The 25818-nt window shown below is 37.4% G+C and overlaps 1 protein-coding gene across 2 annotated transcripts in view; it reads right to left on the bottom strand.

The window, feature by feature from the left end:
- Nucleotides 1–25818, bottom strand: part of LOC145247896 (uncharacterized) — a 341390-nt gene that overhangs the window by 68834 nt on the left and 246738 nt on the right. For both annotated transcript variants that reach the window (XM_080109515.1, XM_080109516.1), the window contains 2 exons: nt 23872–24027; nt 14101–14289 (listed from right to left, as the gene is read on the bottom strand). In XM_080109515.1, coding sequence (XP_079965641.1) covers nt 14101–14289; nt 23872–24027 — 345 coding nt within the window. The remainder of the gene's footprint in view (nt 1–14100; nt 14290–23871; nt 24028–25818) is intronic.

Here is a 25818-nt window from a genome sequence, read left to right as displayed (position 1 = left end):
GCAAACATTAGGCACGCACATGCAAAAAGAGTTGATCTATGGCCAAAATATTATGAAGCTCAAATGATGGGATCCAATCGACACACAACAGTTTATTATTTTCTATCTAATCTTTGGTATCAATTAAAGTTCATGAAAAAGATAGAAACAAGAATGTTTCCATTGATGCTATTTTTTAAATTTATGCGTCGAAATAGAAAAGAAAAAGTTGGTAATATTTGAAAGCACACCATTTTTTTTGTTTTGTTTTACACTATCCAATCTGTTTTCCAATCCAAGAGTTATCAGCAGCATCCTTATGCAATGTTTATAAACAGGAGAAAATAATTTGTAGGATAAAAACAAATTATTTTAGAAATCAAACAAAGAAATCCTTTAGAGTAAAAGAATTTGGGTCTTAAAAAATAAAATAAAATAAAAAACCAACAAAAACATTTTTATACTCAGATTATAATTTCCTGTTTTAACGACGCAAGTTTTGTGGTATGAAAACAAAATGCAAACTTTGTTAGTGTATTTCTGTTAAGTCTACAAAGAACACAGAATTCTTGGTGACTATAGAACAGACGACTAAATTATTTTTTTCTTAGATCGGACCAAGAGTACGGTCACTTGCAAACGTCGGACCAAGAGTACGGTCACTTGCAAACGTCGGACCAAGAGTACGGTCACTTGCAAACGTCGGACCAAGAGTACGGTCACTTGCAAACGTCGGACCAAGAGTACGGTCACTTGCAAACGTCGGACCAAGAGTACGGTCACTTGCAAACGTCGGACCAAGAGTACGGTCACTTGCAAACGTCGGACCAAGAGTACGGTCACTTGCAAACGTCGGACCAAGAGTACGGTCACTTGCAAACGTCGGACCAAGAGTACGGTCACTTGCAAACGTCGGACCAAGAGTACGGTCACTTGCAAACGTCGGACCAAGAGTACGGTCACTTGCAAACGTCGGACCAAGAGTACGGTCACTTGCAAACGTCGGACCAAGAGTACGGTCACGTGCAAACATCGGACCAAGAGTACGGTCACGTGCAAACATCGGACCAAGAGTACGGTCACGTGCAAACATCGGACCAAGAGTACGGTCACGTGCAAACATCGGACCAAGAGTACGGTCACGTGCAAACATCGGACCAAGAGTACGGTCACGTGCAAACATCGGACCAAGAGTACGGTCACGTGCAAACATCGGACCAAGAGTACGGTCACGTGCAAACATCGGACCAAGAGTACGGTCACGTGCAAACATCGGACCAAGAGTACGGTCATTCGGCAAACCCTGAATAAGACTACCTTCTGATGGGTCGACCCCAAAATTTCCCAATCCAAAACTTTTAAAGCTCCAAGAAGATCACGCCATTATGATGCAGAAAGGATGATAATAGCTGCTCATGATTTATTCTTTATGACCAATACTTTTAAGAAGCTGAGTGGTTTTTAACAACGCCAACAAGTCAGGTCTGCGACACAAAAATAAAGAGCAAGTTGTAAGTTTCTGCTGCGGACAGCTACTGTACATTGTAACACACAATGTATTGTATAAATATTTCTATGGGACCATCTGTAAAAAATTGAGTATCCAGTGTAGCAGCAAGTCTTGAGAAAATATTTTAGAAACAAATGTTGGAAGTTTACTATGACTGCAATTTCTACAGCTACACACTTAGGTTGATAAGAAGGTTCTTGCAGAATTTTTAATTTTTGATTTCAAATGATGTATTTTCAACTAAGTTTTTGTTAAATTACCTTTACTCTATATATCATGTTCCTATTTACAATGCCTCCCCACGGGACAGAGTTAGACACCAGGGTCGTTTTTTAATGTGGAGAAAAGGAACAAAAATAAAAATTGTCTCAGTCGTGAAGGATTTCTCCTCCACTGACAGAACAAGAAATTGAAGTGCAGCATCTGAAGAACAGATACTACACTTTGATCTTGTCCCAAATCATGTTAAAGAGCATTTTTCACTATCTAATCATTTAAATTACAACCATTTTAAAACAGTTATGTCTTCTTTTCAGAACGTTGAATACAAGATCAAAAAAAAAAAAAAAAAATGAAATTTGCACAATTTTTTAATTTCAATTCAAGCTAGGCTGAAAAGCTGCTGAAACAGCTCACTATATCAACAAAGCTTTTAGGCCAGGATCCACTACTGAACACACAAGCACAATAGTGGTTTAAAAAATTTTGTGGCGTCGACAAGGGTCCTGATGAAATAGCATAGTGGTCGGCCATCGGATGTTGACAACAATCAATAAAGACCCTTAGTCAAAGCCAATCTATACACAACAGTTTGAGAATTAGGTGTAACATCTACGACAATTTCCATCCACTTAGGAGATTGGAAAGACAAAAAAAACTTGATAAATGGGTGCCTCACTAATTAAACGACAACCAAAAAAAACACCGTCATGAAGTGTTATCTCCCCTTCTTTTACGTAACAAGAACCCGTTTCTCAACCTGGTTCTGACATGCGATGAAAAGTGAGTTCTTTAGGACAACCAGCGATGCTCAGCTCCAGGACACTTTCCGAAACCAGAGTTGCACCAAAACAAAGTCATGTTGACTGTTTGCTTGTCTGCAAACAGTCTTATCCATTATAATTTTTTTCATGCAGATAAAACCATTACAATGGAGAAGTACTGTCGACAAATAGATGAAATGCATCAGACTTCAACATCAGTCAACAGAAAAGGCCCAATTCTCCTCGACGACAATGCCTGACCATACGTTGCTTAACTAGCCCTGAACGAATTGGGCTATGAAACTGCATCATCTGCCATACTCTCCAGATCTCTCACCTACCAACTACCACTTTTTCAAGCATCTCAACAACTTTTTACGTGAGAAATGCGTCAAAAAACTATGCAATATCAAACATCTTCGGCAACTTCATTACCACTAGAACACAAGATGTATTAAGTTACTCGCATATAAAACTTGTTTTGCGTTGGCAAAAGTGTGCTCATTCTGATGGTGCTTATTTCAATAAATTTTTGTTTGAGCCAAGATATGCTCATCTGAATTAAAAAGTAAAAACTGCAAGAATTTTCTCGTAAGCCTGACAGAAACTAGAGCTGTGAAATTGACAGTGATATGGGACAAAAAAGAGAAAGTAGAAATCCCAGTTGAATTCAGTGTCCCGAATGATGCTGGCTTAAACAGAGTTGAGAAGGAAAAGATAACTAAATAAAGTCTTAAGTGTGACATGAAAAGAAACTGGAATGTTATGAAAATCTTCATAATCCGAGTAATCATAGAAACTACCAAGCTTATGAAAAATAATTTACAAAAACTATCTGGCAAATATACCTGGCGAACTAAGTGCAAGAAAGATTCAAACAATTGCACTTAAAGAGATGGTTGGAATCCTAAAATATCTCTGTTGGAATATCTGCAATAGCAGATGAATGTCTGGCATCTGGTAAGATGACTCATCCCCAGTAAAAACAAAAAAAAAAATTGGGGGAAAAATACATTAATCAATTATTACCCCTGGCAAGAAATCCCTTGATTTCTGAAATCTTACAGTATTAAAATTTTAAAATGTACAATTGTATTAACAATTGACATTAAGGAAGATTGTATAGTGCCAAACAAAATAACCCTTAAAACCAAACAAGCTGAAAGAGAAGTGTTACATATTTTAAATCAACTCAAGACTTTAGATAATGATATGTAAGAATAATAAAGAATGTTTTGGTGAATGTCTGCTGGGAATTCCTCGCAGACATTCACCAAAAAACATACCAATATCAGTTGAAATCACAGAAAGTGATCCAAGATAGAATGATCTGAGTAAGGAGGGTAGCATTATAAATGGTTTTCCAGCATCCAGCACGTTTTGTTTGCTGGCTGACAACAGCCAAGGAGATACATCATTGGCATCATCCTGGCAAATAACAATTGTCTTGAGGCAAGCCGACTTTGTGTTGGAATGAGGTATAGTTTGTTACACTGTTAGGAAGTACACCCTTCCAGGCATTACTCTGGAGAGGGAGGAGTGTATTGTAAATCACTCAAGATGGCTACAGGGCTATATTTGGCTATTTTGTAGTCAATAAGAATGCCTCCTCAGGAGAAATAGTTTTCCCCCCACCTTTTGACCTTGTGCCACCTCTTGCTACCAGGGAAATCAAATGACTAAACATCATCGAAATCACAACTGGAAGAGAACAAAATGTTCTGAAACATTGAGGAGACTTATTATCATTCAGATTTCAGGGAAAACTACTGGTAATGTATTTCAATGATAATGAAAGAAAACAGAATTTTTTTTAAAGTGCTGAAACTTGCTGTTATTTAGACTCTAGGGAAAGCCACAGTTTTTTTTTTGTATGAGAATGACAGGTGTGAAAACTGATATGAATAGTAATAAATTATTATTATTATAACTATAAGAATGATTATAATAATATAAAAACACAGTAAAACAAATGTAAACTTAGTTAAACTTAAAGATGAAACGATAAATCACATAACTCAATGCAACAAATTTGCACAAAAAGAATATCGTGCCATCAACACACAGACAAATGACACACAAACTGGAGAAAAGGAAAAGCATAAAATTCAAAGACATGAAAGAATGTACAGATGCATCAAAGCAAGGAGACAAGACATGATAACAATCAACAAGGAAAAAAACTGCCAAATTGTAGATTTTGCTATCACAGCAGATCACAAGGAAACAGAGAAACTAAACAAATTCATGGAACTTGCCAGATAGCTGAAGTATGGTACATAAAAAAGTTATTGCTAGTGTGAGCGTTCTATAATAATATAGGCAAATGGAGTACAAAAAATCTGGAGATCATTGTTGTTACTTATATTCAAAGAAAATTCAGTTTTTATCAGCAAGAAATTCTTGATAATTGGTGTAAGAACTCTAAAGTAGTAGTAGTGGTGGTGGTAGTAATCTTCCGTTTACATTGTCATTAAAGTGATATAGAAACTAATGAAAGCCACAATATAGTTCTTGTTTATAAAAACATTAAATTCAGAAGCTTCAGGGATGGTGGGGGTGGGGATAGAATTCAAGTGGTCACTCAGTGGTCATTCTACATAAACAGCAGCAGCAGTGGAAGAAGAAACACGGATCCATTGTTATGATGCTAGAGTAGGTCAACCTTAAAGGTTATTTCAATGTGGAAGGTCGACTGCAGATAAATATGGAAACAGGAAAATAATTTGTTTTTTTGAAAGATCACAAATAGAAAAGTTATTTCTCGTAGCCTCATCACACTATATCACGTTGAAAAAAGATAGAAAATTAAGTGAATATCGCATTTTTTAAAAGGTTGATATTCGTTTGTAATTTTCAACTAATAATTTTATGCACATCTCCACCACTACAAACAAGGTATATTGCATAAAGAGTTACTGTGATAGGGGACAGGAGGCATTCTGGAATAAAGAGTTGAGCAGTAAGATGTTTGTTTACATTACATTGAAATTTTTGCATGGTGGTACAGTCTTGAAATGGAGACAATTCCAAAGGCAAGCAATCTGAGGAAAGAAGTAGAGTAGAAAATCTTCCAGCATATAGGAACATATACAGTAAAGAGGTGGGATTTTGCTGCTGGTCAGGTAATCATATTGTAGAGATACAAGCGCCCTAAATTCATCAGAGCACATTTCATAGAAGTAGTTGTAAAAGAAGTTTAGGGATGCAATGTCACGGGGGTTGGAGCTTGATACAGGTGTGCGTAACCTCTTAGGTTAGAAAATTTTTTTTGTACCATAATCAAGAGAGAAAAACAAATGATTGGTACAGCAATTCCTTTCCTTGCATGATTTTATAGAGATGTTTTTTTTAATTTTCATTGTTTTTTTCTTCATGAAAATGATAATTATTACTTTCATTTTCTTTTTTTTAGAATCTTCTACTCTGTGTGAAAAGGACGAAAAGGATTTCATTAAAAGTCAGATCTGAAAAATTCAACATTTGACCACAAGGCAACATTAGAATGAAAAATCCCTGAACAAAATTTCTGCTGCCATCTAAATACTAAATTGTCACTGAAGGTGACCCCCCCCACACACACACTTTTTCCTCTGAAAGCCTCAAGCTAAACACTAATAGTTTCAGCTGTTTCTGAGAAAGAAATTGAAGCCCTAAATCAACTAGGTAGCTCTAGGTAGGTTAGACAGAAAGACTTCATTTCCCATCATACCAACCAGAAGAACTATGTCATGAATACATTTGGTGAATACATCTCTAAAAAAAAAAAAAAAAAACTTACTTTTTTCCACCCCGACATGCAGAGGCAGCATTGCCCAAGAATAAATGATGAGCACCTAATATCATTCTTCTTCCTTTATTATTTTAATTTATGTAACCTCAAGAAAATAAGTAAAACATCTTTATTACTTATGGCCAATGGCATGAACACAAACCAGCACAAATATCTCTACCCGTACAAATACAAATATAACCTCACCATCAAATCCAACACAGGTTTTACTTGAGAAACGTTTAAGTTTAGTATAGGAATTTGTTTTTAATTGTATTGCCACACAGATACCACGAGTGATGGGAGGATTAATCGGAATTGGAATTTCATTATGATTCTCTTATATTTTTAAGTTGAACTGTGTTTGAAGTGAGATTAATGCTCTAAAAATTTATGATAAAAACGTCATAGAACTTTTCATAACATATTTAATATGATGTACAAGAATTTTATTAACTACTTTAAAGCTAATCTTTATTTATCTTAAGGAATTTTTTATTCCGTCACATACATAGGCACTGTGTTTCGAAACTTTGAAGCACATGATTAGTTATTTGTTTGCACTATTGCGAAACTTTAGGGGCCGCGAGGTAACATTGTTTTCATTTGTGAGCGAAGTTTATTTATGTATAAAACAGCCTAACTACATCAAGTCCATGAAAAAGTTGATGAATACGTAACCCTTAGAGAAAAAAGATTTTACAGTGCTCTTATTGAGAGTAAATCATGTTAAAAATCAGTGTTTTTTTCAACTGGTGACTAAAAAAGACAGGGGGGGGGGCACTTATCTTTTGACAAGTTTATTTTTTTGTTTTTACCAACACACTTCCATTAGTAAATGAATGAAAAATCTCATTAGTAAATGAAAAATGTCTTGTCAATCTTTATATTTTTTAAAAATAAAACAAGTCAAATTATTTAAACAATAAAAGAACAATATATGTACTTTCTATTTTCTAAACGGAGGCTGTTTCAGGAAATATTTCTAAAACTAAAGTGAAACTTTGACAGTCGGTCGGCATTTTTGAAGTATATAAAAACAAAAACATTAGAACTACATATTATGCTGACTAACGGTTCTGCTTAAGGTCTTTCGAAAACTACAAAAGAAAACAATCATTTTGCTATCTGTTAAATAAATGCGATAAGTGAATTTTTTTTCTTTTAGAAATTTACATTTCATTAAAATATTCTGCGAATGAAGCAATTAAACATTTCTTTTGAAACTTCTTTGCACAACAAAAAAAAATGTGAAAAATTTATTAAAAAAGGAAAAAAGTTAAACTTTTTTTAATCCTTTGAACCCTAAGTTTGCAAGCTAACTAGTCAGTCACTCAGAGCCGTTCAACTGAAGGACTCTAGGGGCTTGGTCAACATTCACCGATGCCTGGTATCAGTCATGATGTGAGCATTGGTAAATGTTTTCCAACCCCTAACAAAAATAGAAAGGTTGTCAGAAAAAGCATTAAAGCAGAGGTTATTTCGAAAGTTCAATAAATGACTTTTATAGAAATAAACAATTACCAAAAATGTACTTTTTTATAAAGAAATAGAGGTAAATTAAGACATTAAATAAGGATAAACATTGAAGGACGATAAGTATATAATTATATAATAAAAATAAATATAGAAATAAATCAATTTATTTAGATTTAAAAAATAACATTTTTATTGTTAAAAATATTTTTTAAAAAGTCAAATAAACAGGAATAATTTGAGATGAACATAAAAGGCTAAAAATTTAATCAAAGATTTAGTTATTTTTTAATTTCATTTAAAAATAATATTCTATAAAGTTGAATAAAAATCAGTTAGCGATTGAAGCTGCAAGAAAAAGTTAGATTTTAAAGAGTTATCGAAGATAAAGAGAAAATAAAACCAAAAAAATGGATATCAAAAGATAAACAAAACATGTTATTCCCCTTAAAATTTGATGCTATTGTATTGTTGTTGAATTAATCATGACTTAATTTTTCTTTATATTTTTTAATATATAAAATAACTCCTTAAATTGATTGTTATTAATTTCATGATGCATGTTTAATTCATGGTTAAAATATTTGTCTTGACTTTTATCTTCAATGAAAGAAATTTTCCGAAAAAAATCAAATCGTTTTCGCAATTCCCTTAATTGTATTTCCACTTTTTCGTTGAACCAAATTTTTTCGCTACACAAAGACTTTCAATTATATAATGGTATATTTCAAAACAATTCCACGGGAATCGGAATCGTATTTGGTATCGGAATCATTAATCAACATTTTCCTGGAATCGGAAAAAATTTAGGAATTGTCCCAACACTAGATACCACATTTAATATATATAAATATAAGCACAAACTAACGATTATACAGAGGAAAATGATTTGGGATGGAAATTAGACCAATAATACAGTACTAGTAGAAGAACACCTCACAAAAAAAAAAAAAAAAAAAGGTTCCTTTACACATATAGAACATACACGCAAAGTTATGCTATCGATAAAAAAATGAAAACCACATATATATATAAAACCATTGTTTAGTGTTAATGATCAACGAGTGAGTTATATTAATGGATATTTTTTTATTGCTTTTCTTCTAATAATTTGAGTGATCCAATGATGGATTTCTGTCTTCACTTGACATAGTTGACAGGTTTGGTTCAGTTAAAGGCTGTTTTTACATCTGATTGCATTAAGATCCATTTATGACAGTAATATTTTTTATAATTGTTTTTTAAATGGTGAATAAAGTTGATAAAATTATTAATTCAACAAATGATTTCAATTATGAACAGACTATGATAAAATAATTTAAGATTAAATTATAATTCTACTAAAAAATTAATTTTTTGAGAATTACTTCATACTTGAGAAAAAACACTATTGAACTTAAAATTATATAGAAAAAACTTCAATATAATGCGAAGACCATTCTGATGAAAAAAGAAAATAATTATATATGGAATTATATGACTACTAAGATCAAAAGTAGACAGCAAAATAGCAGAAATATTCAATGAGGCAAAAGAAACCGAGGGATTCTATTTTAGGAACGTTGACATCATTAGAAAAAAAAAGAGGATAGCTCGTCTTAGTCCCATCATGCTATTGTCTATTCTACACAAGATTTTAATGATATGCATCACTGGAAAGCTAAAAACAATATCCCCAAAACCCCAAGCTGCATATTAAGGAGGAAAATCCATAACTACACAAGTATTTCTATTTACTTGCCCCCCCCCACGAGAGCAGATTTAGATTAATGTGAGGAAACTCTAGCTCCCCAAAAAGGGGCACTGAATTGGAACAAAAATAAAAATTGATTCAATCCTTCACTGACAGAGCACAGAATAGACTAATTGTAGCACTAGAACAGATACTACACTTTGTTCCTAGCCAAAAGGTCAATTGAACAAGTGTTGTCTGTTAAATTTCTAACAAAGAAGGCGATCAATTCAAGCAAGTATAAAATCTTTTTGTGACTCGTTAACATGTTGAAATCGTTCAACACCATTCAAAAGAAACTTTTTGAACATCTTGAAAGAATACTAAGCCGAGACAAACCATATCTACTGAGCATAATTATTAACCTGATCAGCTGAAAGTTAAAGTAAATGATGTATGTTTCTTTCCTCACCACCACTAAAATATAATTTGGAGTGCACTCAAGCAGTTGCCTTTATAGGCATCATGTAAAATGACTGTTTGAATGTACTTCTCTTTATATTCTATCTAGAAATGTCTTAAGAATGAGCAAGAGAAATTTCAAGACTATTTTAATTGTACTAATATATGTTAATGATGTCACAAATGAAGAGACGTAATAGGAATCAAAAGCAATTACTATGAAAGAAAAGTAAAATTCAAGGAAAGGAACTAACAAAGGGGAAGTAACGTAACTATTTATTTTTAAATTATTACGAAGGGGAAATAACTCAAGTTTCTAAAACTGGGATTATTTCCCCTTTGTAATATAAAAAAATATTAAAACAAACTGTTACAATTAGCAACATTATTTGTTATATAATATTTAATTATGGTAGATTAAAAAAAATTAATTTTGCAAAATCACAACCCAGGAGAAGATATTCTATCTCCTAAGCTAGATTTCTAAATCTAAAGAAATAGCAAAACATTTCTCCTTTTCATGTAAAGAAATGGTAACCTGTTGCTTTGAAAGCATTTCTTTATGCTGTCATGTGCATTATCATTGAACTCTGCAACATCTTTCAAACTGTACTGATTAGCTATAAAGTGCAGACAAAGCAGTACTGCACCTTATGGTTCTCTTCTCTACATTTGCACATGATTGGGTTGATTTTTTTTAGCTCTAGCAGTTTTTGATTGCCCCACACCAGCCATAATGTAGTTTCTTCCCAAGATATTATTAGGGACTGGACATGGTTGAGGAAACTTCTTGATTTCAATCACTGGGAGTTTACATTTGTGAAGAAGATGATGTTCATTAATGGCAGCTTTTGTGATCGTAACTGGCAACTCTTGTCTCATCTACAACCGTATTGGGATTTTCTCAATTTCATTTGGTAGCAAAATATTGTGACACCGACAAGAAAACAATCCAACGTAGATGTAAATGTTATCAAAACTTGTATTTGGAGGAAAAGTGAGGAAAGAAAGGCTTTTGCAAACAACATTTCTGTAACAATGCCTGAAGGTTCTCCAACCCTTCTTCATCTTATTTACAGTTTTCTCAATTTTTACAGGTGGACCATCCAAAATAATTGTTGAAATGCTGAAAGCATCTGATAGTGTTCACATTCTAATCTAAACAGACATAATAAATGCCAGCATATGAAATGAGAGTTACATTGTCAATTTTATTACAAAGAAAAAGTACATGTTCAATGACAAGGTAATTATAAAATATAGATTACATGCAGTTTAGCTTTATACCGGGCAGGGCAGAATTGATGCCACAGGAGAAATTTCTGTACAGACAGGATATTCTTCATAGCATTTGTGAACCTGGATAAAGCCTTTGGCAGAGTCGCCAGAAAGGTGCAACCATGGCAATACATAAGGTGGGCATAGAAGAGTAGCTTGTCCGTCTCATGTAGTCGTAAAGTAGGTGAGTGACACAGCTTTAATGTCAATAACCCGACGTATCTTTCATCAGTGGAAGATGAGTCAAGACAGTTTCGGTTGTCTCTATGCTGATGATTTGTTATCATTGCTAAGTTCTTAAAACTGGAAACGTGGGAAAAGGTTTGAGGGTGAATGTGTCTAAAACTATAGTGATTGTGTATGGTTCTGGTCTACAATCCCTAAGGGACTTTTTTCAGTATCCTTGTTCTGTGTGCCAAAAGATTGTTAGAAGCAATGCAATGCAGTGTAATTTGTGCCTATTGTGGATTCAAAAAAAGTGTAATGATCTGTAGATTAATTTAGCCCTGAACCCCAACTTTAAGTGTAGGGTATGCATGGGACAGGCTCCTCCTATTGACGGTTGTCCCCACAAAGAGATGTTACTAGATGACAATACTTTCTGCTGAAATAGGAGATATGCTGAATACATGGTGGTAGTGGTTGCTGCTTCTGCTTACATCAAGAGCTATTCCTCTTTACATCAGAGATAAATCGTATAGCAGCTGTGTGAGGAGCATCATAATATATGGCAGTGAATGTTATATATTATGGCCAGTCCTCTCTTTTGCTTAAATGCAGTACAATGACTAATCAGCTAACCAAACCGAACACATCATGTCAAAGGATTTACAGAAAACACTACACTTTCTCAGCATAAAGGTTATTCTAAAGATGAAATTAATACACTGGTAAGGTAATGTGAAACATACATCTGGGATAAATCACTGCAGAGCATGTCGTCAATCGCAGGAAAGTCGAATGTCGTCAATCGCAGGAAAGTCGAATGTCGTCAATCGCAGGAAAGTCGAATGTGAAAGCAAGGAAAACTTGGAAACAAATGATTGGACAAATGTGCACAGTAGAATTTCAAGACTGCTGACTCGGTGAATCCTGTTAAGTGTAGAGTGAGCTTGCATAATATCAGAAAATATCTGACCTCAAAAGCAAAGTAATATTAAATGAACAGAAAAAGAGGAAGGACCAGATACTGCTTCTGTAACTTCGATTTTCAGGGTTTCATGAAAACTGTGTATTCAATAATTTTTTTATGATTACATTTTCAAGCATTTGTCGTTCCTAACATTCCACTGTCATTATGAATGCACTTCTGCAGGATGTAATGATAAAATTGTCGCCCTAGAAAAGATGACATGATTCCATTTCAGTTTGATGAAAACCAGTTTCCTTTTTTGTTGCAGATCATCTACTAATTGGCCAGTTGTGTACAAATCCCAAGAGCAATAGGATCCTTCTATCATGTCTGAAAGTGACACAATGTTCAACGAGTGAGGTTGGAGATGCGCTGATGTACAACTCATGCTCTATAGCGATCCAAGGTATCATGACAGCACCCTTAAAATGCATCAATGGATTGTCACAAATAACAGGGACGGGTCCAGAGTTATGAAAACAAAGTTTCCAGCCACAGTTATGGTGTTTGGTGTGGTTTCAAGTGAGGGCCATCGAAAATCTTCAAAATTGAACCTGGATATGCTGAAGGTGGCTGCTGGCAGACACTGTCTGTGGAAGCAGGACTTGGCGTCAGCCTACAAGTCCAAAGAGACATAGGCTTGGCTTCAGGAGTGCTACGACTAGTACCCTTCTCTCACTGCCCCCCCCCTTCTCCCTCAACCTGAATCTGCTGGACTTTGTTCGTTTGCTCATATATCGAGAACATCATTAACATGATCTCCCAGAACACGAAAACTGATTGCCACCATCCACCGAACTCCCACTGGCTCCCAGTTACAGACTTGTTTTGAGGCGTGATTGAGGCTAAAAGTGACTACATTGAATAGATGTCAGCTCAACTACATAATCAAGTTACCTGAATTGATTTTTTTCAATAAAAGTTTTAAAATAAAGCTGTAGTGTTGTTTTCTTTAGGACGACACCTCGTATATAACAATATCCATTTTTGTTTTGGCCATCTGTTTAGCTATCCTGAATACATTCTTTTGTTCATCCCTTCATAAAACCTGACATTTACGACCTCGCGCTTGGCTTTTTATATTGCTCTTGTTGTCTTCTTTGCCAGCAGATACGCATCTTTATTCCTATCACTCCTTTGTTTCTACATTTAGATTTTATTTGTTAGTCTAAAACAAGTTAGTGTTTTCGATTAATAAATAAATGCATACTTATTAATATGTAATGGTATATTTATTAGTATGCTAATAAAGATTTTCAGATATTCACTAACTTTCTATAAATAGGTGATCCAACATAAAATCTAATTTACTGTTTTCTATTTATGAGTCACTACTTATCAAGGTTAAAAGACATTTGAGGACAAGGGTAAATGAGAGGGGCACATTGTCAGTTGAATGAGGTCGAAAATGCTGAATGGAAATCCATGACTTATCAGAATGGTTTCACTGGATTTAGAGAGGACCAGGTTGCAGCCCACTGGAAAACAACTCTTTGCAACATGCTTTACAAGTGGGAAATTCTTGGAAAGCAACTGCATTCATTTGATGTTAGGAACATGGAAAAATAAAGCAAAGTTCATTACAATACAAGTTGTTGCTGTGAAAGTTTTATAAGGAGAAAGTAGAGATTGAAGTTCAGTCAAATGTTTTCCGTTGAATTAATGGTAGAGTAAGACTTCCAACATCAGCCGCAGAGAATAGAAGAGATGATTTGTCACTAGATTGCAGTTTCAATTTTGAACTCCAGAACAAGGAAAAGTGCTGTGAGAGCTCCCAGTACTTTGACATACACAGAATAAGTTTAAACAACAAAAAAAAGGAAGTTGGGTTCATACCTGGCATGCAGACACATCTGAAGTCGCCACGTTCATCGAGGCAGGTGCCATCATTTTGGCAGGGGTGAGATTCACATTCATTAATGTCTTGTTCACATCGATCTCCAGTAAAACCTGGCATACAATCACATCGGAAATGTCCGGGTACATTGACACATGTGCCGAGATGCTCACAGGGAGAAACATGACCTGTTGGTAAGAAAATAGGGAAAAAATGTGTTTAAAAAACATTGGAAGAATTACAATTATTAAAGGGAAAAAATTACAAAAATTAAGAGAAAAAATGAATCGAATTACAGGAATCAGCGATAGAAAGTATGGCGGGGGGGGGGGTGATTAAAATAGATGGGGAGAGGAGAAATAGGAAGAAGAGAGCATAAAATGAAAGTAGGAAGTGAAAATGAAAAAAGTAAATTCAAATTAGATGAGAGTGCATGACAGTACACCCCGACTAGTGTGGGACGCTAAATGGAACTAAAGAAAAAAAAAAAAAAATCAAAGCTCAACAAGTCTCTTACTAACTAAATTTCAATACATTAATGGACCGAAGATACAAGTGCTCAATGAACATGAGGGCAGCAACCTTGCAATGAAATTTGATTAAAGCCAAATGGTAGGTGAGTCCCCTAACTGACTGAATAATTGAAATACACCTGCTTATATTGAGCCACTAAATACACCTGCTTATATTGAGCCACTAAATACACCTGCTTATATTGAGCCACTAAATACCATTGGTCAGAAAAACAAATTACTTGCATAAAATGGACAGTTTACTTCATTGTTATGGATGTCTATCTACAATTGCTTGTTTGGGATAGTTACTGTCATCTTCCTATCACAGACACAGAACAATAGCATATAAATTGTCAATGCTTTGACTGGTGTGGGCAGTCGCTATCACTGGGACTAGTGAGAAATTCATTGTTAGTTTCAGCTCCATTACAGAAAGATAAATTATGACTTTGCTTTTTTGTAGAATTTCTATAAAGCTGACATAAGATGGACAGCAATTTTGTTTATGCATTATTGTTTACTAGAAGAATGTCTAATAGCATCTTTGGAATAATAAAAAAAAAAATCTGGATGTTTTTTTCTTAATCTCAATTTATAATAAAGACCAATGTGTATTTATTTGTGTGTGTGTGTGTGTGTGTGTGTGTGTGTGTGTGTATAACATGTAGTCTGTTTGAAGCATTTAGTATAGGGATGTGAATGCCAATGGCAAAAACATAAAAATCAAGATGTTACCAATTTCTCAGGATTTGAAAAGATGGGAGGATTATCCCCCACCCCTCATTAAATTTAATGGGAATGATCCCATTTTCTGGGCCATGGTGGCAACTTGGGTTTCAAGTCCTAAGTTTTGATATGTTACAACTGATGAACCTAAAAAAAGGGTGAAACTATTCTTGGATTTCCAGTCTGTGGCTTTCATGTTTGATTGTAAAAATACAAACACACAGCAGACAAAAGTTAGTAAAACAACTGCCAGACGAATCCATTTCAAGTATTTAGGGAAATTTAGAAATGAAATCTATTTCTATTCTTTCTTATGTTATATCTATTTTTATATATGTTTTATACATGTTTTATACATGTTTATGCCTTGCAAAACTTTTAGGTTTTCTTTTTGAACTTTGGTGATTTAGATGTTATTTTAGATGAATATCATGGCAAAAAATTTTTGATGACGGTGAAGCGAGGTGCTCGCTGGGAAAAAACAACGAGCATCTCACTTACGTTTAATTTTTCAAAACATTAATACGAAAGTAAACATCTGGAAAAATCAATTAAAAAAAAACAAATCATCAGACTTAGCTCTTTGTAATATATGTGAATTTATTTGCCTGGAATATCTCACTCGTGTTATTTTTAGTCCGAAGAGAAAAGAAATCCTTCTTGACTGGTTTAATGTTTTTGACATTACGTTGGAAATTAATTTTTTTAGGAAATTCGTCGAGTAAGGAGCTGAAGGAAAGATAAGAATGTTTTTCTTTCTTTTTGTGTGATGTTTCATCAATGGAAATCGGCACAGGATGTGTTGCGCACAAGCGACGGAGCGTGATAGTAACGCGTCTTATCTTTTTGGGTGCGCGAGCAAAAAGAGGTCGAGAGAGTCCTTGAATTTGGCGCCACAACTTTTTTGTCTTTTTTTGGAGCTCTCCAGAAACGGTGAAATGTTCAATGTCCTGACAAAATAAATTCCCGGGTAGACGCTACAACGGTATAAACGTTTTTAATATTTCACTTTTGAAATTTTGCAAATCCATTTCAGTTTTTTTTTTTTTTTTTCTTTTTTACATGGGGGTCACTGCTTATCAAGGCGCAGAGGCCACTCGAGGATAAGGGCTAATAGGTATATATTAGTCATTGTGATTTTAGCATAGTAAACATTAGTGGGAATTTTGTAAATTGGATTACTTAGGGGGACGGTCCAATAAGAACTTGTTCACGTTGGACTTGAAGACAATCAGATTGTAGTCAGCTGGAAAGCAGGCAAACGGAATAGAGTTCCACAGGCGAGCAGTTTTAAGAAAGAAGCCCTGTTCATGGAATCTATGTTTAGGTGTAGGCACTGATAAGGAGTGTGGGTAATTGTTGATAGTGGTTCTGGCAAGACGAGTGTTTTTCGTGAGTCTGGCGAGGGGGGGGGGGCCAGAGATCAAAGTTCAGATGAGCACCTGCCATGAAAATAACGATAAAGCAGGGACAGGCTCGCTACGTCTCTTCTGTGGGAAAAAGGTTGCAGAGAAGAGAAAAGGGCATCCCCCACTAAGCCACGAAGTCTATTTTGAACTCTGTCAAGAACGGATAAGCTGCTTCTAGCAGCTCCTGCCTAGATGTGACCACAGTACTCCATCGTTGGCCAAACCTGGCTTTTATATAGGTAGACAATTGCATCAGGAGTGAGATATCTACTGGAGCAATAGAAGAATCCCACCATTTTTCTAGTGACTTTGGCAATTGTTCCATTTCAGATCGGGAGTAAAGGTCACGCCCAGAAACTTGTCATAACATGAAGCCTCCCCAAGACGATAGCCATTCATTTCGATTGATGGCAGGTGGGAAGCAGAGCGTTGATGATGTAAAGATAGAAGCTTGGTTTTAAATTCATTAAAAGTAACCAACCACTTCTTTCCCCATTGTATCACGTGCTCAAGATCAGAGGAGAGAGAGTCAGAGAGAACTTGGTCGTTTACGATCTTCGAAGTGCTTCCATAGATGGTAGTGTCATCAGCATAAATGTCTACGAATGATCTAAGGATGTGGTCTGGAAGATCATTGATGTAGATCAGGAAGAGGGTTGGACCCAGGATGGACCCCTGAGGGACTCCAGCATTAATACTGAGAGCCTCTGATTTCTGCCCATCAACTACTACTCTTAAGAACCTATCAGAAAGAAATGATTTAATAGTTGAGAAGACATTTCCAGCTATACCATGACTGGAGATCTTGTGAAGTAGGCCTTTATGCCATACCTTATCAAAGGCCTTTGATATGGCAAGAACAATAGCCTTAGAGAGGAAGCCTCCATCGAGGGATTCGTCAATCCTATGAGATATAATTGTGAGCACGTCTGCTGTAGATCTAGCAGGACGGTAACCATATTGCATGTCACTAAGGTTATTTTTGCCGAGATGGTTGACTACTTCCTTATTTAGCACAGATTCCAGCAGCTTACTCATGATGCATAGGAGACTTATTGGTCTGTACTGACAGGGAGATGAGCGATCACCTGAGTTCTTAAATACTGATGAGATTTTCCAAGGTGTTGGGAAGCATTTCTCCTTAAGACAACGCTTAAATAATTTTGTAAGTATAAAACCAACAAAAAGTCAAGTATCTGCAGAATGTCTTCTTGGTTCCTCCTCTTCTCTTTTCTCTCTCCCAACTGTCGAGCACAGCATATAATAACAAAACTCTGAAGCACGTCTGACAGCACTGACTTCTGCCAACAGTCTGCCTCTCCTCTTAACAACACAGGCTTTTTATATCGCAAAATCGTTCACCTCTATTTGCATATTCTTCTAACTCACGTGATCACTACTCTATAAATAAGAGTCTTGACCGTTTCTTTTCTTTCTTTTTATTTATTTTCGGTGACCGACCCCGCACGTGGTCTATCCAGGTAAGTCACGCATTTCTCCACACTCCCCCCTGATCTCATGATCACAAATAGGACATGCGGGCAATCGTCGTTGGCGGGTACTCCTTCGAAGAATCGGGGGCAGCACTTCCTCATTGCTGTTTTCTTCATTACCACCATCATTACTACCAGTCTGTTCCATTATCCCGTCTCGTGGTTCCATAGGCGGTGTCTCACAATCAGGGCAGGGGGGCAGTATCCGTCTTTGTCGGGTACTTCTCCGAAGAATCGGGGGCGTCATCTCCTCGGTGTGCTCCGTCATCCCTTCTCGCGGGGTTTCGCAATCACGGGGGGTGGGCAGTATTCGTCTCTGTCGAGTATTTCGATGAGGCATTACTTCCTTGTGTCCATCGCTCTCCTCACTATTGTCATCAGTATGTCCCATCATTCCCTCGTCTGGTTCTGTTGGTGGTGTTTCTATGCTCACCTGAAGGGGCAGTAAGTGATCAGGATCATCTCTGAACGGTGTGTGATCCTCCTCATCGTCCTCAGAATCGGAAGAGGTATAACAAGGGCGGATATCTTTTACGTGACGTGGTATGCCACCAATCAACATGGTCTGAGGACTTATGATTTCGTCTATTTTTCCCCGGAAAAATTTCGTAGTGCACCCAGCATTTGGGTTTTTTTCCAAACAACGTCTCTCACCTGATATGGTGTATTGACAACACTCACCACTGATGGTATGGCATCAACTCCTTTCACACGCTGTTCATATTGGTAAATCCCATTGGCTGGTGCAGTTGCTGGTGTTGCATTGTCCTTGGGTGTTATATTATACCAGTACACAGCTTCTGGAATAGAGCACTGCGTCCTGGCTGCAATTCTTTTGATGGTGCGGTGACACCGTTCTGCTATACCATTACTCTCGGGATAATATGCACACCGATAATGCATTTTAATCCCCCATTCGTGCACGAATTTCTGAAATTCTTGACATCGAAATGTGGCGGCATTATCAGTCAGAATTTCAATCGGGGCACCACGTTCAAAAAAGACGGCTCTTAACTGTTGTATAATGCTGGCTGCATCCTGTCGTGTCAACAGGCGCCATATTGTGAAACGCGTCGGGCCATAATCAGTCATGGTCAAAAAATGTTTGTCCCCATAATGTGTTATGTCCATCCCTACTTGCTGCCAGTTGCCCTCCACCTCGAGCTTCCCTTTTTGCCATTGGGATGGTGCCGGATCAATTCTCTGACACTCTTCACACGAACGTATGGCTGCTTTCACTGATGCTTTTGTAGTTGCAGGGCATACTCTTCGGACAAAATATGCAGTCCTCTGAATTCTAGGATGTCCAATCTGCTGGTGTATCATACGGATCTGGTCAGGTGTTAATTGATCCGTTACAGTCGCGCATGTTTGTTGTTGAAGATCGGATCCCTGCCTCATTGCATCGATCCACCTCTTTGGTACTCGAGTAAAGCTATCAGCCAAATTCTGCATCGACGAGACTAACGTAATGTCTACCTGCAAGCTGTATTCGTCAACTAGACGCTTAATTATTGCTAGTCTCCTTCGTACTAGCATTTCACTTGCAGCTCTAGTCTTAACTCGAGCCTTTCCAGTCAAGGTGTTGGTTAACCAATGGTAAACACACAATGAGTCAGTGTGGAGATGCACAACATTAGTCTGCCATTGCAATGCGAGATTAAGACCTTTTAACGTGGCATCAAGTTCTGCCAAATTTATATGTTGGGCATCATTTTTCGGACGAAGCCAGCATGCATCTTCCACAACAACACCTAGTTGCTCCAACACGACACCTGTAGCCAACGAACTTGCGTCAACCCATGCATTTAGTTCGTTTCCACACACTTGCCACTCACCCCGGGCAGGGTCATTCCTATGCACTCTGGACAACATTTCAGCCATCATGTGTTGGAGAGAATCATCATCCGCAACATCGTCCCATCCTTTTGTTACTGTAGTCACTCGTCTTTTCACCACTCCTGTTGCCGATCGGAGCCATCCACAGACAGGTAGATGTCCTACCAATTTACCACAGATAGAAAACACAGTACGTCTTGTTAATACATTGGGTAACTTTGGAAGTGGGCTCCCTCGCTTCCATCGCAACGTATTGCCCTTCTCCCAGACCTCGAGGCCTAGCAACGGCCACTCCATCCTTTAGGCGCTTAGCGTCTTTGCTTATTAACCCAAACGCTTTCAGTTTTATTCGAACTGCATCCGCAGACATTATGTCCTCATTAACATAGATGTCATCTACGTAGGCTGAAGCAGCTTTTGCTGTGGTCTCATCCTGCATCAAAACAGTTTTAATAATGGTTGTCATAATCAAGGGTGCTACGTTTAGGCCAAAACCCAAACGTATCAAACAATATAGTTTTCCCTTGAGTAGTACTGTCTGAAACGGCCATAATGACTCATGGACACGTATCTGCAGGTAGGCCCTCTTTAGATCCAGAAGTGCTACATTGCTCCCTTTTTGACGCCACTCTCAGTTTAGCAGCGCACACATCTGCGTTTCCGGTAAATGCATCAACATGCCGATTCAACTCTCGGTAATCCATTACGGGACGAATTTTTTCTTTGGTAGGTTGTTCAACAGCCATGAGCGGAATTAATCCCTTGGGTGGTCCCAGACGTTCCTGTGGGTATGGTATTAACCAACCGTTGTCAATCCACATCTGAAGTTCTTCTTCATATGCGGCCCTATATCTTGGTAGAAACTGCATACTCTGGAATCGTGTTGCACAGCCGATCTGGTTCCTGGCCCATGGCCCATTTCCACTTTGCAGTCCACACCCTTTCATTGTCATCAAATGACATGGCTGCACAGACGTCTTTCCCTTCTTCAAGCCTGATACCTCTAGCTGCTGTGATTGTAACGCCTCCTAGTGCTTGTATTGCATCAATTCCAAGCAACATGTCGTAGCCAAGGGGTTTCTCCTGCATCACCAGAACGTCAACTTTAGCTGTGTCACCCTTCTCAGTACAGATTGTGACTGTCCATTCACCACAACATACCCGTGATAAGCCATTGATGGTCATAACGCCGACTGGGTTCCTCCGCCACACCGGACAGCAATGGGCACTAACTATAGACCGGGAACACCCCGTGTCTATAAGTGCTGAACACTGCACATCATCAAGTTTAACGCTAATGACAGGCAATCCTGTGTTTATTGGTTGGCAGGGGGCAAGGGTAGCGATAGTACCTTGCCCCCAACTTCATTTCCTGAACAGTTGCGAGATATGTGCCCAAACTTATTGCAGCGATAGCATTGCACTGGTCTCTTTGATTGTGGATATACACCTCTCCTATCACTCCGGCACTCTTTAGCAAAATGATTGGCCTCCCCACATTTATAGCACACTGGGGTGGCATGCTTATTACTATCTGGAAGAGAGTCCATATTGCCTCCATGTCAAAAACGAGCTGCTGCTGCAATTGGTTCCTGTTCCTTACAGATGTTTCGAGCTCGGGCCAATAACTCATCAGTTGACAATTCATCGATTCTTGATGATGCCCGCAACAGTTTACTGACCTCCTCGGGTAGGCCTACCAAAAAAGCACAGCTTAATATTTTATCGTTGACCCCACCAAACGGTACAGATAATTTTCGCAGGTCGGCTAGGTACACGTCGACTGTTTCCTTGGGTTGAAGTGTCCGGCTCGTGAACTGTTGCCACGCAACAAATGGATCTGTACCAAACGCTGTATACAGGCTCTGCTTGATTTCATCCCAGTCTGGTTCATCCCCGAGTTGTTGGTAGACTGCATAGGCCCCTCCGGTTAGCCTCAAAGGGATAACTGTAGCTGGTTCTTTAATTTTGCACAGTTTACAGATTTTCTCTGCCTTTTCAATCCATTCGACGACAGCCGGTCCAGTGGTAGATCCGTCGAACTCGGGTATTAAGCGAATGTCGAATCTGTCCATTGTTAGTCACCGCACACCAAGCGCCGAAATAGCTTAAAACCAACACAAAGTCAAGTATCTGCAGAATGTCTTCTTGGTTCCTCCTCTTCTCTTTTCTCTCTCCCAATTGTCGAGCACAGCATATAATAAAACTCTAAAGCACGTCTGACAGCACTGACTTCTGCCAACAGTCTGCCCCTCCTCTTAACAACACAGGCTTTTTATATCGCAAAATCGTTCACCTCTATTTGCATATTCTTCTAACTCACGTGATCACTACTCTATAAATAAGAGTCTTGACCGTTTCTTTTCTTTCTTTTTATTTATTTTCGGTGACCAACCCGCACGTGGTCTATCCAGGTAAGTCACGCATTTCTCCACAGGCGCTAGTTCCGGTTGAAGCCTTTTGAGTAGTATGACTGGAATGCCGTCAGGACCAGTTGCTTTCCTGGAATCAAGGTTTTTGATTAGCTTGGCAACATCGCGTACAGATATTTGTATTTCTGATATGCAAGAGAATACTGGGGGTTGGTGGCCTTGGTTGTAAAGGGTACAATTAGCTGCAAAGTTCTTGGCAAAGAGATTGACTTTGTCTGATGCTGACGATATTAATTCAGGTCCATTGATGATAGTTGGGATATAGCACACGCTTCTGTTCAGGATTCTGTTTGCTATTTGCCAAAACTGGTGGGAACCAAGCCGCTGCTCAGCTACCTTGGACTTGACAGACTGAGCATATAACTCCCTTGCCTTCTTTATTACTTTTTTACAGTGGTTGTTGGCAGTCCTGAAGGCGGCTTTAGTCTCAGTACATCTATTACGTTGGAAGCAATGGAAAAAGTGATTTCTGTGCGCAATGGCAGCAGCATATTCTGGGGAGAACCACGGCTGGCTGTTAGGTTTTTGCTGGAACTTTTTCGAGGGTATGAAACTGTCTATGCCTACAGTTAACCATTCCATCAGGTCTGAAACTAGAGAGGACATATCCTTTTTAAACATGGCACGTAGAGGTAGGTCTGATATAAATGTACGGAAGCTATCCCAGTCAGCCATAGAATATCGATACACTGTACGATGGAGAGGTATGTCTGAGGACTTATTACATTTTGTTTTTATCTTGACCAATACAACAGTGGTCAGAAGATCCCAGCGGGGACTGAACCGAAGATGAGCACAGCTCAGGGCAAGTTGTGAGAAAGAGGTCTAGGAGAATTGCATACTGACCGTCAGTGTCGGAAACACGGGTAGGTTCTTGGACAATCTGAGTGAGGTCATAAGCAATGGAGAAATCGTGGCAGAACCTCCCCTTGTCATCGGTCTTGTTTGAGTGGGTCAACCATTCCACATTGTGAACATTGAAGTCTCCACAGACGTGAATGTTAGCCGAAGGGTACTCAGATAGGACATGGTCAATTTTCTCAGTTATGTTATTGAAGATAGTTATTCCACTGTTGTGGGGTCGATAGAGTGCAAATATAAACGCAGTAGTGTGAGCAAGTGCAACCCGGAAGCACGTAACATGTAAGGTAAATTAGGATCTTCTCTAGAGATATCCCTACCACATGGAAAGTCGTCTTTAATGTAGGCACATACTCCATGCCCATGGAAAAATTTAGTTTGCAAAACTTTTCATTTCAACACTTTATATATGCAAGTTTTTTCAGTGAACAAAATCTTTTTAGCAACTTCTATCAAAAAAAGAAAAAAAAAAAAGACAGTGGACAATAATCTTACTTTTTTCACATTCATCTATGTCCTCTGAGCAATCTTGTCCTCTCCATCCTTTTGGACAGGAACACATTGGGTTGCCATCGATTGGTGATGTTGTGCATTGGGCATCTTTATTACAAGGGCTACTCACACAAGCATCTTCCAAGTGACAGCGCAATCCTGAAGTTTAAAGAATAAAACAAATTAACATTAAAAAAAGATGAAAGACAAAATTAATTAACAATTGTTTAAAAATCAGATTTAAAAACAAGATGGAAGTTCTCAAGTTGGTACCAACTTATGAGAGGGAAAAAGATAGAGAATGTGATAGAGATTAATATATATATGTATAGAAAATAGAGATTGAGTACAACAGATAGAATGATTATGTTACAAAGAGCTTACATGCTACTAAAAATAGAGAGAAAGAGCTATTATATATATATTAGTTTTTAAAATATAATTATCTAGTGACACATGTTTTGTCATCTACAACTCGTTAGAGTGGCTAAATGCACTTTCGTAAATAATTGAATTCATTCAAAAACATATAAAAAAAACAAATAATATAAGCAAATCGCGATATATCAAAACAGTCGGCGAGAATGACCAGCGGATAAAGAGGTTAGGCTCATTACAGAGGGGTTCCAATTTCGAATCTCGCTAGATTCAGCCACTCAGTGGATAATTATATTTTAAAGACAATATATATGCCTCTCCCCATGTGGGGGTACCAAATTAGTTAAAGGGAAAATTATTCCCAACTCGCACTTAGGTAAAAATGTACTTCTGTAAATAATTGAATTCATTCAAAAATGTATCGCAAAAACGAAAACAAATAACATATGTGGAAGAAAGAAAATAGAAAAGGAGAGAAAAAAAAAAGATCCACAGCTGATGGGAAAATAAATTTTCAGTTAAATTCTTTTCATTATATTCGATCAATAATATTTATTTCTGTTGAAACAGGAAAATATACACCCTCAAATAACCCCAAAGGAATTTGAAAAAAACCAAAAGAAAAAAAAGAATTCATGTGAAAATCAGGAAAAATCTTTCCTCATAACTTTCAGGGCGGGGTCAATTGAACAAATTTTTTAGTATCATGTTAGGTGGGGTTGAAGTAAGGATTTGGTCCACTGCATTTGAAGATTGGTGGGTTTCATGAGAATGAATATTATTTGGTAAAATGTCTGGTCCAAATCACTTACCAAAAATTTATCAGAAAGAGGAGGAGAATAACAGTTAGGAGCTTTTTTTATGAATCAGTGAAATATTAAAATGAAAAACCAATTATAATCATGTATAATCAATGTGGCAAAGATTTTGTAAATATTTTAAACTGCAGGACTCCACTTGTACAAAAAAAAAAAAAAACTACATGGCCAAAATGAATGTACCGCGGCGAAGTACCGATGCATTTTATATAATGCAGAGTTTAGCGTCCAAATAACATCTTTTTTATAACGATTAATTCTGATTAAAAGAACAAAGAAAAGTATATTCTGGAATTTATTAAAAGAAACAGGTTGAAGAAATAAAATTGTTGTCAAAAAAATAAGTGTGAAGTATTTCGTTCAATAAACTTCCGTAAGTGCAAGACAGAAAAAGAAAAGACAAAGTATGTGAGAGAGAGAGAGACAGATAGAACGGAACGAGAGTGCGACACAGAGGGGGAGCGAGAGAGAGACGAAATGCGACAGAGAGAGAGAGAGAGAGAGAGAGAGAGAGAGAGAGACGAAACGCTACAGAGAGAGAGAGAGACAGACGAAACGCTACAGAGAGAGAGAGAGAGAGACAGACAAAACGCTACAGAGAGAGAGAGAGAGAGACGAAACGCTACAGAGAGAGAGAGAGAGAGACGAAACGCTACAGAGAGAGAGAGAGAGAGACGAAACGCTACAGAGAGAGAGAGAGAGAGACGAAACGCTACAGAGAGAGAGAGAGAGACGAAACGCTACAGAGAGAGAG

The sequence above is a fragment of the Euprymna scolopes genome, chromosome 26 (assembly GCF_053919585.1).
Source record: "Euprymna scolopes isolate OS-2025 chromosome 26, ASM5391958v1, whole genome shotgun sequence".
NCBI lineage: Eukaryota > Metazoa > Mollusca > Cephalopoda > Sepiida > Sepiolidae > Euprymna > Euprymna scolopes.
This window is presented reverse-complemented; position numbering and strand designations above follow the sequence as displayed.